This window comes from Pseudonaja textilis, chromosome 7 (genome assembly GCF_049901715.1).
Source record: "Pseudonaja textilis isolate UNSWEBS1 chromosome 7, rPseTex1.2, whole genome shotgun sequence".
Taxonomy (NCBI): Eukaryota; Metazoa; Chordata; class Lepidosauria; order Squamata; family Elapidae; genus Pseudonaja; species Pseudonaja textilis.
In genome coordinates, this window is record NC_141996.1 from 25,054,085 (window position 1) to 25,068,831 (window position 14,747).

Sequence of the window (14,747 nt, forward strand, 5' to 3'; positions counted from 1 at the left end):
AAGTATTTACCATAGGATTACAGCATTTGTGGGGTGGCACAAGTGATAACCACGCATCATAATTTCACAATGCAAATTTTGTCACTTGTGTTTGATACCTTGATGCAATTATGAAAGGCCAGAATTTGCATCATGATATTGTAACACATTTTCATCATTTTTTCCTCATCATGGTGTGCACCAGGTACTGACACAAAAGACGTTCTGAACATTGGCTTTTGCTGGGCCATTATAAAGACGAAACAGACTTTTGAAGGGAATATTAACCTGCATGCTCTAGAAGAAACAGAAAATACAATTTAAAAGTTCTATCTGGTCAAGTATTCAAACTAATCTAAGATGAATAACCATGGGTTATAGTCTTCAAATAACATCTAGATCTCCATTTTGATCCCAAGGTTCTGCCATGTTCTGTGATATTAATTTTACTCCAAAGGAGAAAAATAGCATCAATATCTCCTTTATTAGTATCAATCTACCATTATTTTTTTCCTTTAATGCCCCTTTAGATTCTTCTTTCCCCTCTCCATAAATATGTCGGGATCACAGCATTAGTAGATATGTGCCTGTGTCCCTTAAAGATTAAAACAAAAAACAAACAAACAATAAATAAACAATGTATAATCCAGGCCAAAAAAAGATCGACCAGCTTTATTTTCTTCCTTCCTTCCTTAGGAGAGGATGAAAAAGGTCATTTCAAGCGCACAATCATGACCGGAGGGTTTTTTGTTCCAGTCATGAAACAACGAGTGGGGGGACCTAGCAGCTCATTTGACCTCAACAAGCAAGACGCAGAGTGGGATCTCAAAGGTGCCATGAAAGGAGCAGAGGGAGGAGCAGAGGACAATGAAGAGAATCATAGTCCACGGCCAACCCAAATGAAACCCCTTCCTGAGCAACTGAAGGTATTCCGCCCCACTGAAGACCCTGAGAATGAACAAACTTCCCCAAAGATGTGCCGTATGTTCTACACTTCAAATGATGGGACATCCAATTTGGGATTCCATGGGACCCTATTTCCTCTGGAAGCCTCTCCCCGTCACCAACATAAAGCCTTGAATATCTCAGAACCCTTTGCTGTCTCGGTGCCCCTTCGAGTGTCTGCAGTCATCAGTATTAACAGTACACCTTGTCGGATGCCTGTTAAAGACAAATCAGCTTTCTCTGGCCTTCAAGAATCTTCTTTTCTGGGAAAAGAAAGTGCTATCTCTTCAGTCCCTGAAGGTGACAACCATGACCAATTAGAGCATGTCACAGTCAAGGAAGAAAAGAAGACTGAGTCCAAATCCATAACAGGTAAGCTTAGAATAAGGATGGAGGTTCCAGATGTTGAACAGCTTATGTCTGTCCATAGCAAATGATCAAAAGAATGAGATTTGCAACCAAACGATATTTGGAAACAGTTGTGCACCCTGACTTAGAAAAAGCAGTAGTAATTTGTTCACAACAGAGACCCCCAACATGATTAATAGTGAATATTTGAAATATTGAGAGCACGTAATGGATATTCTTGAAGAATATCACATGTGTTTCTTCACAACATTGCTTTTTTGGTGAGAGCATGCAATTGAAAAGTGCCAGTTTACCTGAATACCTATTGCTCTCTCTGTCTGGCCATTCTGTTTTTCTTTTTGCCAGTGAAGAAAGAAAAGCTTAGATATATTATAGTGGTTTAAAAAAAAAACTAAAATTGGAAAAAGAAAAGCTAATTAACAGAAAAATACAATCCTTATAATTATCAATAGCAATTTAAAATTGATATAATCCTTCAATCTTGTTAAATCACAAAGCAACACATTGTGACATCTCATTTTTATAATGTAGCAACCACCCCGCACCACCCCCAATAATAGATATCTTATATCCTGGCTCTGTTCTTTAAAATTAGAAAAGTAAGGTTTTTTTTCCCCCCAGTTACATAAAATTGTTAAAAATATCCTGTGGAACAGAGTGCCTTTAGGAACACATGGGTGACTTTCTATTGGAGATCTCAGAGCCTGAGGATGTTATGAAAACCTTGCCTGCAGTGATACAGCTGGGGTGATCTTTTTATTTAGTTATTAAAGGAACAAAAGGGAAGTCTTAGTGGTAGGCTGAAATTAACTGTCAGACAAGTTATTACATGTACTTGGAAGAACAAAAGCAAGTTTTAGAAAGGATCAATTGAGGCAGGAAAGCACTTGGCAAGGCATAGCTTAGACTTCCTCAATTGCTTTCCTCTCTAAATCTCTTTTCATTAAAAATATAATAAAAAAAATCAGAGTTCAATATTTTACATACCCATTTTATATACCTAGATTTCATCTTAAATCAAATTATTGCACTATCCTGAACATCTAGAGCAGATGCTGGAAACACAGTGCCAGGGCATCTATTACATTCTAAAATATCTATACTGGTTCCCAAAATAAATGAAATTATATTTTTGAATAATTAAATGTCCAGTTTTCAGAGATTCTGGTATGAGATCTCATTCAATTCTAGACTTCTTTTCTAAATGTCACAAGAAGCCAACATAAGATTGCAAAGATAATGATCTCATAAAAATTTAGGCATTAAAATATTTCGGCCATAACTGAAGTTCTTATGATAGCATTTACAGCTTGAAACCACTGAAAACTCCATATATTTAGAGATGTGGGATATGAAGGATCATGCTAAATAATATACTCTATATATGTAAAAGAGCCCAGATTCACTAGTCTATGTGCCACTTCCAGATAGAGGTGGTAATAATTATATATCTTTCAAAAAACTTTCATCTTTCCGTCAGTGTGAAAAATTTGGAGGAGCAAGAATAATTATTGGCAAAATGTAGCTAGTTTCACATAATCTGTAAACTATTAGATTAAGGGCATATTTGTATATACTATAGAGAAGAAACTATGATTTACTACATATAACTATGCTGCCAAATACACTTAGAGGGTATTGTTCATCTCACAGCTGTATAACAGTTCAGGCAGTTGACTTCAAACTGTCAGTCCTTAAGATAAACTCAAATTCAGAAGTGCATAAAAATTAAGATGGCTTCCATTCATAACCAGGATAAAAAATCATTTTCATTTTAAAAGCCAGACATCTCTCTCTCTCTCTCTCTCTCTCTCTCTCTCTCTCTCACACACACACACACACACACACACACACACACACGTGTGTGTGTGTGTATCAGTGGTGGGATTCATTTTTTTTTACTACCAGTTCTGTGGGCGTGGCACATAAAAAAATAACACAAACTAATAAAGAACAGAAACAAGAAATCAAAAAGAAAAAAGCAACAGTACAGAAACAATAAAAAATAGAAGATTCCAATTTATTTGCATCAAATAGCAATACAATTGCAAAATTTACCTTTGTTCTATTATTAGAAAACAGCTCACTTTTTTCTATATTCAGGGTTTTCTCTAGTAATCAAAATCACAATTCATAAGTACATTTTTTTTCTGTTTCTCTTAGTGAAATTTCAGATTTCTGAAGTCCATAATAGAAACCCTACTACTCACTGATTAACATGTCATTGCTGAAATATACAAACTTTTTCTGAAAATATGAAATGGTAGAAGAACAAAGTAAAAGAATGTATAATAAAATGAGTTTAAAAATTGGCTATAAGGTATAGATGAACTAATGGGAAAATATATGGTTGAAAGGACTGAAATTTACATTACATTCTAATCTTACACATCACTTTTTATAAAATGATGTAACATTTATATTTGTCAACAGAGAAATGATCTAGAATATATACAGGTTTAGTTGGAAATGTGAACAAGAAGGGACATTTTATCATGTTTGGTGGATATGTAAGAAAGCCAAAACATTTTCAAATACATGGATGAATTCAGAAGATTTAAAAGGTTGAAGTACAACTGAAATCAGAAACTTTTCTTTTGGGAACTAATGGATAAGCAGCTGGAAAAAAAGTTGTGGAACTTTGTTTTTATATATGACAATTGCAATGAGATTATTTGTACTCAAAAAGTAGAAATGTTTGATACACGCTATAATGGAGAAGTGATTGGTGAATATTATGGAACTGGTAGAGATAGCTACATTAATCCTTTTGATTAGAGAAAAAAACTATTTTCTACATTTTGGTTGACTAGAAGCCCTTAAGGACTTTTTGAGACAGCAAAAGAGACAGCAATGAGAGCTTTCTATAGCAATAGCACTTAGACTTATATACCACTTCACAGTGCTTTTACAGCCCTCTCTAAGCAGTTTACAGAGTCAGCATATTGCCCCCAACAATCTGGGTCCTCATTTTACCTACCTTGGAAGGATGGAAGGCTGAGTCAACCTTGAGCCTGATGACATTCGATCTGCCAAATTGCAGGCAGTCAGCAGAAGTAGCCTGCAAAACTGCATTCTAACCACTGCGCCACCATGGCTCTATAGCTTTCAGCCCAGATAGGACTGCCCAGCAGTTTGAAGCTGCCATCTCAATATGATGCCTTTCAAAAACACCAGAACTATTGTCATGTGCATATCATATTGTCATATGATTTAGAATAACTTGACCTTTTAATTATAAGATTTCTTCATTTTCTTTTGATTGTTTTGTTTTCTTCTTTAAGATTTGTATATATGCTTTTTATTTTTTTATATAGATTCTACTATTGAGAAAATAGCCATTATTAGAGAGCTGGAGTCTGTAAGTATTCCTCAAGCAACAGTCAATACTCAGGAGACAAAGAGTGATGGCAACAACTGCAGCCAACCTTTAAAAGATAAGCTCCCCATGGAACAGAACCCACTGGTTATGATCCTTGCAAATCAGCAGCCGACAGAGAAAGCAAGTCAAGACCAATTTGGAATTAAGGACATGTCAGAGCAAGTTTGCTGGCCAGCAGAGCTATCAACAGAAGATAAATCACATCTAAAAGAATTGGTAAGAAAGAGTATTGAAAGTCTTCTTTGGACATTATGTTGTTTGACCATTTGCTATTTTATGAAATAGGCACCAACTATTCTTTCCTCAAGTACCATTCTTGATACATTCTGTAATAATGGACATTTTTACACAGTGTATTCCAGATTGAAACGTCTCCCAAACTGAATCAGGATGATTTGGACATAATTAATATGTAAATCAGAGCAGAATTCATTCAAAGTCAATTAATTTGATTCTGAACTGTCTCTGACTTTCACTAATGATTGTGAGTTTCATACATTTACAAACACACTGCAATGTCTAAGAATGGATCCAAAGAGAATCTAAAAAAGTTTCCACAAAAACCAAACAAAGCAGTCATGTTATTCAGAAAATGTTCAGGTTGCATGGATAGGCATATCTCTATTCCATTTGTAACTTTCTTCACATTGGTTTAATTTTCATCTCAGAAAGGTAAATAAAATTTCTGAAAAAGGGCATTTAGTTCCACAAATAATTAAATTAGTCATTAGAGTGTCTTCCATATTACTGGTTTCTTTTTTACAAGAAATGTCTGAACCTTTTTAAAAAATAATTGAAGTGCCTTCCTCTTCTAATAAATGTCAACAAATTTTCATCCAATTAGTTGAACATTAAAAAAAACCCACTACAGCTGTATCTTCATTTTTAGTAATAGCCAAAAGGATTCAAATTTCAGATCTCAAATTCAATTCAGTCCCCCAAAAGAATTGAGGCATTCTAAATAAACTAAACTAAAGCTATTTGGGGAAAAAAATCCAAGTTCTTTTTCACTCATCACTTACTAATAACTCCCAGTCTTACTTCCTTTGAGCCAAAAAACCCACAAATCTTTTTCCCCTTCTCCTTTGCCATTGTCAAATGTTAAAGTCCAATAAGGCTGATCCCAAATGTATCGATGGAAAAGTAAAATTGGGATCAGAACCATCACTTTGGTGTGGTGCTCAGGGTGATATTAATGGGATTTACAGGAATTTTTCCAATTTTGCAAATAAATTTATCACTACGAAACAACTAATTCATTCTATATTCTCTGAATTGAATTTGTTTTGGGACTCTTTTCAAGATTATTTGAAAACTTCAGTTAAATTAAATAGAACTGTAACATTGGACTGCCTAGTATAAACCCTTGATTCCATTACATTGACTTTAGGTTCATTTCCAGGTTTAAGTCCCAGGCTTCCAAACTGATTTTTAAAGCATTGAATAGCTTGAAAATATATATTTTCAATGAAGAGCCTTACCCAATGTGTCTGTCAGCTTCCAAATTTGTCATCCAGGATTTTGGCCAAGCTGAGTGAGCTTGGTTAGCTACAAAGGAAAGGCCTTTTCTCTCTCTCTCCAGAAAGGCACAAATGACCCCCCCCCTTAATTTACTACCAAGGTAAAAACATTCCTCTTTATTAAAAATGTAAAAATATCAATAATGTATATAATCTGTGTATTTATATATTTATATCTAGTGTAACATATCTATAACTTGCAGTAAGTGAGGCCTATTAATATCTCTACAGTGCTACTTATTAATTGTATCCTGCTTCCTAATTTTTACATTTTTAATAACAGCATAATCTGTCATGAAAATGCTAAGTTAGTGAGTGGATTTGAAGTAAAATCAATAATTGAAAAACCTTATATTAATCCACATTCATAGCTGATTTTCAGATATTCATACTTGCCCTGAAATCTTCAGCCTATTGAAGATTCAGATTGCTCATTGATGTCCAAACATGCATTATATGAAAATAATTTAATAAATACTACTTTATCTAATAGCACTATGAATAATAACAACAATGAAAATGGATTGTCCCAACCATCCGGGAGGAGTGGGTTAATATTCACCACTTTGAGGAACCCCGGCCTAACAGTTTTGTTTTTTTTCTCCTTCAAGTCAGCATTGACCCTTGTGCAAGATTTCCGCAGTGACTTGCCATTGCCTTCTTCCTAGGGCTAAGAGAGAGTGATTGGCCCTTAGCTGGCTTTGTATCCCTAATGCAGGATTAGAATTGGTGGCCTCCCAATTTCTAACCTTGTGTCTTACTACTACACTGATCTGGCTGTTTGACCTAACACTAGACTGAAATTATCCGGTTAGGAAGCTATGCTAGTTGGTATATTTCTGCGTTTGCCATAGTGTGATCTGTCCAAGAAAGCCCGGTAATAAAATGTTGCAAAATAGTGTTCCTATTCATAGATCATCTGCAAACTACTCCATTTTATTTCCCTGATCATTATTGGCATGATAACAGATAGTCAAGCTTCTGCACGCATAGAAAATGTTTAGTCCTAGTTGGTCTGTTTCAAATTCCACTCCCTTTAAAAGTTTTTCTTTTCCTAAGGTTTGGATTTTGGATGGAAAAATAGCAAGATTTCTGTCTTCAGTGAGGAAAATTTTTATTTTAGCATTATTTATTTAATAGAATTTGAATGTATATGGTTTTTAATGGACGATCTGGAAGAACTTTTCATTCTTTCAATAGAATATATGTTTAGCTGTTATACTAAAACTTTTATGTAGTTGATTTTAAAAAGGGCCACAACTTATAAAAAGGAGTTATGTAATCTAGATGGTTTCTCTTTTTCAGGTGGTTGATGATCATTCCAGCACCGTGATGAAACCACTGTGGCAAGATATTCAACAAGAGCTGAAAATTGTTGAATCTGAGGAGGAGTTTTCGTGTACTGGAAGTGCTCTAAAGACAGAAGAACAACAACAACAGGAGTTTAAACCAAGTCTTACATCTATTGGTTCAGAAGCAAAGAGTTTAGTGTGTAGTTCTCTTCTGCTACCAACCCACTCCAAAGAGGAAAACCTAATTGGAGATCCATTGGCTATATCTGACATTCTTTCCAAAGAATCAAAAGATGTACAACTTTGCACCTCTGAGCCATTCAGAAAGCAGAGTAGTATTTCCTTCACTTCAGTGAAGCTGCAAAATATTCCATGTTCAAAAAATTGCCTACAAGATGATAACACAAAAAATGACCTCCCATTTCAATCCTCAAACTGGAAGTTTCCAACAGAACTAAAAGAAAATGCAGCTTTTTCAACAGACAAGCCATCATATTCCAAAGAAAATAATTTAGATCAGCCAGAATGTGAAAGTAAGAATTGGCTTCTTCAAAAGGAGAAAAAAGTTGAAACAACAACCCAATTGGAAAAAAACAGTGACACATATTCAGAGAGAGATCTAGCCAATTTGAAGATTCACTGTGGAATTGAAGTCCCTTGGGTCAAAGAGGGCAGAATGAATGATCAAAACTCTTTTAATCAACAGGAGGAAGATACATGGAGTAACCATGTCCATAGTTTAGAATTGCTAGAGCCATGGGAAGATCATCAGTGGGTTACCAGTCCCCTTCATTCTCCTACCTTGAAAGAAACTCAAGGGAAAGCACTTCAGGAGTTTCAGCCACAGAATCAAAGAATGGCCCAAAGCCATTTCAAGAAACCATGTTTCAGTCGTAGCTTTTCCTTAGACAGTAAAGAATTTTTGAAAGCTCATTGGGCTGTAGAAATACCTTTAGCTAATGCAAATGAGGAACAATTTTGTGGTGACCTAGAACAAGGAATGAAGGAATATTCACCAGGACAGTGGAAAGAAAGTCTTCAGAAAGCTGAAGCCTGGCTGAAGTGTTTAAAGGAAACTTCCAACTCACATGAAACAAACATGAAATATCTAAGTCATGAAGCAGGCTTTGCGGCAATGGACTTGCCTTCTAGTCTTGAAGGATTGCCTAGTGTTGCCTGTAAAGCATTGGCTAAGAAGGAACAGCCTAAAGATGAAAAAAATCAAGATAACATTAAACTAGATTCACAATTTAATACTGAGGTCAGTTTATTAAATTCAAACCTCACAGGAAAGCAAGCAACTAATATTCAACAGAATGACAGACCTGGAGTTCTTCTTATGAAAGGACCATATTGTACTAAAGAGCTGCAGATCAATAAAGGTGAAGACATTCCATGTAAAGGAAAGCCAAGGCCCTCTTCTCTCAATCTGGATTCTGTCCTTCCACTCGCCAACCTTTTTAATTTCGACAACTTGTCTTTCTCCTCTTCACCCAGGCACTTTCTTTGTGGGCAGAAAGAAGCTAAGTCTAGTGATTCTGCACCATCCCTTCCTGTTGTTTGTCCAAGTGAAAACAAAGCTGACCTTTGGGGGTCACACTTTAATCCTCAAGACTTAGACTTAGAATACATAATGATGGCTCATGCTACCACTGGTCGTCGTAATTCTGCCCCTGTAAGTGTTTCAGCAGTAAGAACATCTTTCATGGTTAAGATGTGTCAGGCTCGAGCTGTGCCAGTAATTCCACCAAAGATTCAATATACCCAAGTTCCCCAACCTTTGCAGGCACAAAACCCCAACTGCAGAATCTCACTGGCATCAGAGAATAAAGAAACAGAAGTCAAGAAAAGTCTAATCAAGCCAATTCAAAATGCTCAGGGTCAGATGCAACTTCCAAAGAGTCCACCACTCGATGGAATGGGAAAAGAAAACAACAGTACACCCACTTTGGATTCAGTTGCAACTAGAAAAGCTGAATCATCTTTTTCCAATCATAATACTACTCAGGATGCACCAGTTCTTCGGCGAAAGAGAACCTCTGAAGGAGAAACTACTGGAGATACTCCACAATCCTCAAAAATGGAAAGGCCATCTGGGCTTTCAAAGCCTTCTTATAGATCAAGACCAGGAAGACCTCAGAGCCTTATTCTGTTTAGTCCTCCCTTTCCTATCATGGACCATCCCTCCTCTGCAGACTCTAGAGTATTGTTATCTCCAATAAAAAGCCCTGCACAGACCCCTTCTCCAAGTCCAATTTTGAATGATTTATTAGGGACAGCCCCAGAGGGTGTCACTCTTCGTAACAAGATGACTATTCCAAAGAATGGCCAAAGACTAGAGACATCTACAAGTTGCTTTTACCAACCACAGAGGAGGTCTGTAATTCTGGATGGAAGAAGCAGGCGTCAGATAGAATAATGTCTTTCAATATCTCTTCCCTGGTGGATGAGACGTAATAGTAACACTGAGAACTATGAATATGATGCTATTTTTGCTAAATGCTTATTACTAAAACAGTAATTGTTGATTTCAACAATCCTTAATTTTATACTTTGTCCAATTTAATAGATGACCTATCCCATAGGTGAAAGCAACATTTTACTGCAAGGAAAGGCAGGGGTAAAAGTTGTCTAGAAATGTATTCCTTTATAAGACACTGTCATGCTTCTGCTTCCCACCAATGGACACAAATAACCTCAGCTAATGTTCCTTTCCGTGATGTTGCTTATTGTCTTTGTATAATGTTGAAATGCTAAGTATTAGAGATTTCAGTCTAAGTACATATTAAAAACATCAGACCTGCTCCATGCATCTATATTTAGACCTACAAGGAGCATTGTCAAAAGAATAATGTACACACTGGGCACTCAAATAAGTGGTGAGAAGAAAGGATTATGTGTTTGAGTGAAACCTATTTTGATAAGCTATTATTATTAAAAAACACCAATTATATCTTACATTTCTCTAAATGGTTGATGTATTTTAGTACTGATTATAGAAGATTGTACAAATAGCCATACCGTATAAAATATCTGCTCTGTCAATGATTGGAAGAGTTAGCGATGTAATAGTAGGGATTGAACCTGAGGTGGTATTCAGCAGGTTCTAACCAGTTCTGGAGAATCGGTAGCGGAAATTTTGAGTAGTTTGGAGAACCAGCAAATACCACCTTTGACTGGAGACTTTACAGTATCCTTCCCCTGCCATTATAAATCCCACCAAGCCACACACACAGAACCAGTAGTAAAAAAAATTAGAATCCCATCACTGGATTAAACCCATTCCAGATAATATTCATCTCCTCCAAAAGCACTAATTTTCTATCTCTGTACCAGTGTCAATTTTGATAGTTGCTAAATGAAGTGATAGGGCAGTCATAATAAGCTTCAATCCATTTATTAGAATATTATAGTGTACTGATGTTTATTGAAGACGTTATAATATGATTTTCTCTACACCAGTCCCAGTGTGGCTACTTTGCAAATGAGATTGAATTTAAGTTGCTACCCAACTTGCATCAATAAGTGGCACAAAGTAAATTTCAATTAGCAAATATATTCCAGCCCAAATGTCTGGTTGCAAGTTATTAAATCAGAATTGAGGGCCTGAAGATCTGTCAAGAATGACTTACATGTGTTAGATTTTGTTTTCTCATTGACTCTCAATATCATAGTCTAGAACTACATTTTCACAAAACACAGTTGAACTAGAGCTAGGACAAAAATATGTAAACAAATGACATTGTTATGAATGTTGGTATACTTATAAGATACTGAAATGGCATGTATTGTAATTTTATTAATACTTATTTTGATACATGTACTTCTTTCTAGAATTCCAACTTTTATTTTGAGAATAGGTTGCTTCACATAACAAAATGTGCACCTCTTACTTATGGAGTCTATTATAAATCCCTGTTTTTTACTTTTCGATAAAATTTAAGTAAGGAAGTTTGAAATTATAGTGAAAGAGAATTGGCACTTTTAAAACATTGTAGTTCTCTGTTTATAACAGAGTAATGGGTGACACTGTCTTAATTTGCACATTGTTATTAACAAAACAACTGATTTTAATTGAAGATAATTTAATTGAAGAGAAATTCAGCTATTTAATTGAAGAGAAGTTCAGCTAAAGACAATTGGAATACTATGGATTTTTAAGATTCATTTTGAGAAAAAAATCAGTTTCTCCATTTTGGGAAACATGTAACAAGAGGTTCTGCCTTTTGCATCCTTGAATTTGGTCAAAATTTGGTATGCTGCTTATAAGAGTTGGGAAAGAAGGGAAAGAAAAAATAATGCCCACGGACAGAAGGAAGTGGACTGTAGGCTGTCATTCATGGTGGAAGAAAGAATAGGTTAATAGAGTGAAGTAGAGTGTTGAATTAGAAGGAAAGCTGTTAGTACATTATACCATATCAGAGATAGCAAAAATAATTTACTTGCTCATTGAATTGTATCTAAAAAGAAAGAGAGATTTGCAGTAGTTATCTGTAGGAATGTTTGTCCTTTTGCTTAAGTAATGCCTAGGATTTGCTTCAAGCAAGGTATGTTGACTGCTTTCTTAGTGACAGATACATTTTCTAAAAGTGTGCTATAGAAATATATTAAAATACAGTATAATTAAGACCTAAGAAGCTCTCTGTAAACAGCAGTGCATCTCTGAATCTTGGACTAAGCCAGTGTTTAGAAATTAGGCTTGGTTGTAAACTCCTCTTGTGTAGCTTTCCCACACTTTTGATAGAGAAAGATCATTGATTGCTGTAACTGCTAACTGTGGAGTCTGTCTTTCCTGATTACTTTTCCTGCAATTGTTCTTCATATCAACACAGGACTTTACCAACTATTACTAAGCTTATCTGAAACAGATCTCACTCAAAAAAAGTAAATCTTCTAGTTATTTCATGGCAATGGTCACTGGGGTGATGGTGGTGAAGAATTGTTTTATGAGATGAGAGGTAGGTGCCTGTACATCACTTTGCAACCTTAGCACTGTTTTGCTTCAATTTCTTTTCAATTTCAATTCTTGGGTGTACACCCACACACAATTTCAGGTGAGATTGAGGAAATCATGGGCAAATTTTTAAAATGGATGGGATTCTTCTTCTATTGTGTTCTTAAAAAGGGCCTAACTTTGGGGGGTTTGGGGGTGGAGGAAAAGGTGATGGCTGCACTTGGTTTTTCAATGGCATGCTGAGAACAACACTCCAGAAGTTAGATCAAGGATAAAATAAACTAAAATTTCATTTCATTCAAAAGTGACCTTGGTTAATGTTTCTTTTACATGTATTAAATGTAAAAATGTTCCTATGCTTTTTATAGTTTTCTTCCTCCTTTCATAATAATAATTACAACTTGTTGGCAACTTTTGAAGGAACACATCCACTGTAGTCAAAGCATTGTATGTCTGTAAGGTCTCAAGCTGTGCATCTTTCCTGTATATGAAAAATGCTCTATGCCATGTTAAATTGCTTATAACATTTTAACTGCAATTCTTTAAAATACAAGTATACTTTTTTCAAGATTTGTTTCTCATAATTTTGTTAAAATGAAATAAATTTAAGTTGAGGATAAATCCTGTTCCTGTCCCTTCTCCTCCCTGAAGAAATTATGAATCAGTTATTCCTATTGCTTTCCATCTGAGAGGGGGAAACCAAGTCCATTAATGTGAGCTTTGTATGAATGCGTTGAATTTCATTTAATCATCATGATGAGTATTGTTTTCATGGAGTGCTGCTCCTCTATTTTAGTGCTTTCGTCACTTGGAAATTTAGCCAAGTCTCAACTATGAGATTAAACTGGAGTTTTTATTTAAAAAAGGATATTTGTGTCTTAGTGTTGTTTTAACAATATACATAGTTACTGTGCTCTTGATGAGAACAAAAGATGTTTACCTTTGACACTTCTATTGCCATCGTTCTTACCTGATTAGCTAATCAGGGATGGAAAACCTGTGAACTTTCCAGATGCTTCTGAAATTCAATTTCCAAAAGGCCCAGTTAATATCAAGTTCTGAGAAATATTGCTGAGGAATCTTTCAGCAATATGAAAGGCTATAATTTCTCCATGTTTAAATAGCCCCAAATATTAAGGATGCTCATCAACATCCCAGGTGTTATTATACAAGATCATTGTTAACCGATTCTTTAAAGAAATGGAGAGAATGTACATTGTTATTTCATTCTCAGCTGAAAAATACTCTGGGGTAGATTTATACTTCAGGAAATTGATTGAACTACTCCGTGTAGATGGCTCATCTACCTGTGAGAAGCAGTCAGAATATTAGAGATCACCCTGCATCCTTTGTAACTAATCCAAAACTTACAAACAGACTTAAAATTCTTGTGGAACTTCAGTCTTTTTCATATCTAGTAGAAGAAAATCCAATCTTCTGTGTTTCCAAAGCAACTTGCATAAATGTAACATTACATCTGGTAGCAGCTGGATCTCATATTCTCTTATAAATCATCTATCTTGACTGTCACCACAAGCTCATAACTCAAAGGGATTTAATTCTCTTACTATCATGCCTCCAGCTGCTTCCTTTCTATTTTTCAGAATCTAAATGCATTAATTGGGATCCTGTTCATGTCTTTAGATGCATTAAAATGAAAGGCTATTTGCATGCATTTTGACTGATACACAACAGAATTTAGGCCATTTGCATGCATTTTGACTGATATACAACAGAATTTAGGATGCTTAGTCTAGTATTTTACTTTTAGTAATATATTTAGCATGGCTATATAATTAGGAAGTAATCTGGTTTGTGCTAGAATCACATTGTCTTCTTCTTTGAGAAGGTGGTCAATGTTTTATTTAATATTTTAAGGGGAGGTGAAAAATTCCAATGAAAAGTCAGCAGTGCAGAGTTGCAAGGAGTGGGTTTGGGTGTTTTTCTGCTAGGTCTTTTGGAGAAAATTGGGAGTGGGTCTTTATTTCTATAATATTGTAACTGTGAGGGCAAACTTATCATTTTCATGTGTTTCTATGGCAGATGTTTAGTAATACAGATAGTCCTTGATTTATGACCACAACTGAGTCCCAAATTTCTGTTGCTAAGCAAGAGAGTTTTTAAGTGGGTTTTGCCCATTTTATGACCTTTCTTGCCACAGTTGTTAAGGGAATCTGGCTTCCCCATTGACTTTGCTTGACAGAAGGTCACAAAAGACAATCACACGACCCTGGAAGACTGCAACCGTTATAAATACATGGCAGCTGCCAAGTGTTCAGATTTCAAATTTTTGATCAGATGATGAT

At 35.5% G+C, this 14,747-nt stretch overlaps 1 protein-coding gene across 1 annotated transcript in view; it reads left to right on the forward strand.

The window, feature by feature from the left end:
- Positions 1 to 13,306, forward strand: part of ARHGAP31 (Rho GTPase activating protein 31) — a 115,948-nt gene extending 102,642 nt beyond the window's left edge. The window contains exons 10-12 of the mRNA XM_026708877.2: positions 676 to 1,296; positions 4,611 to 4,891; positions 7,501 to 13,306. Coding sequence (XP_026564662.1) covers positions 676 to 1,296; positions 4,611 to 4,891; positions 7,501 to 9,906 — 3,308 coding nt within the window. The 3' untranslated portion in view covers positions 9,907 to 13,306. The remainder of the gene's footprint in view (positions 1 to 675; positions 1,297 to 4,610; positions 4,892 to 7,500) is intronic.
- The last annotated feature ends 1,441 nt before the right edge of the window (positions 13,307 to 14,747 follow it).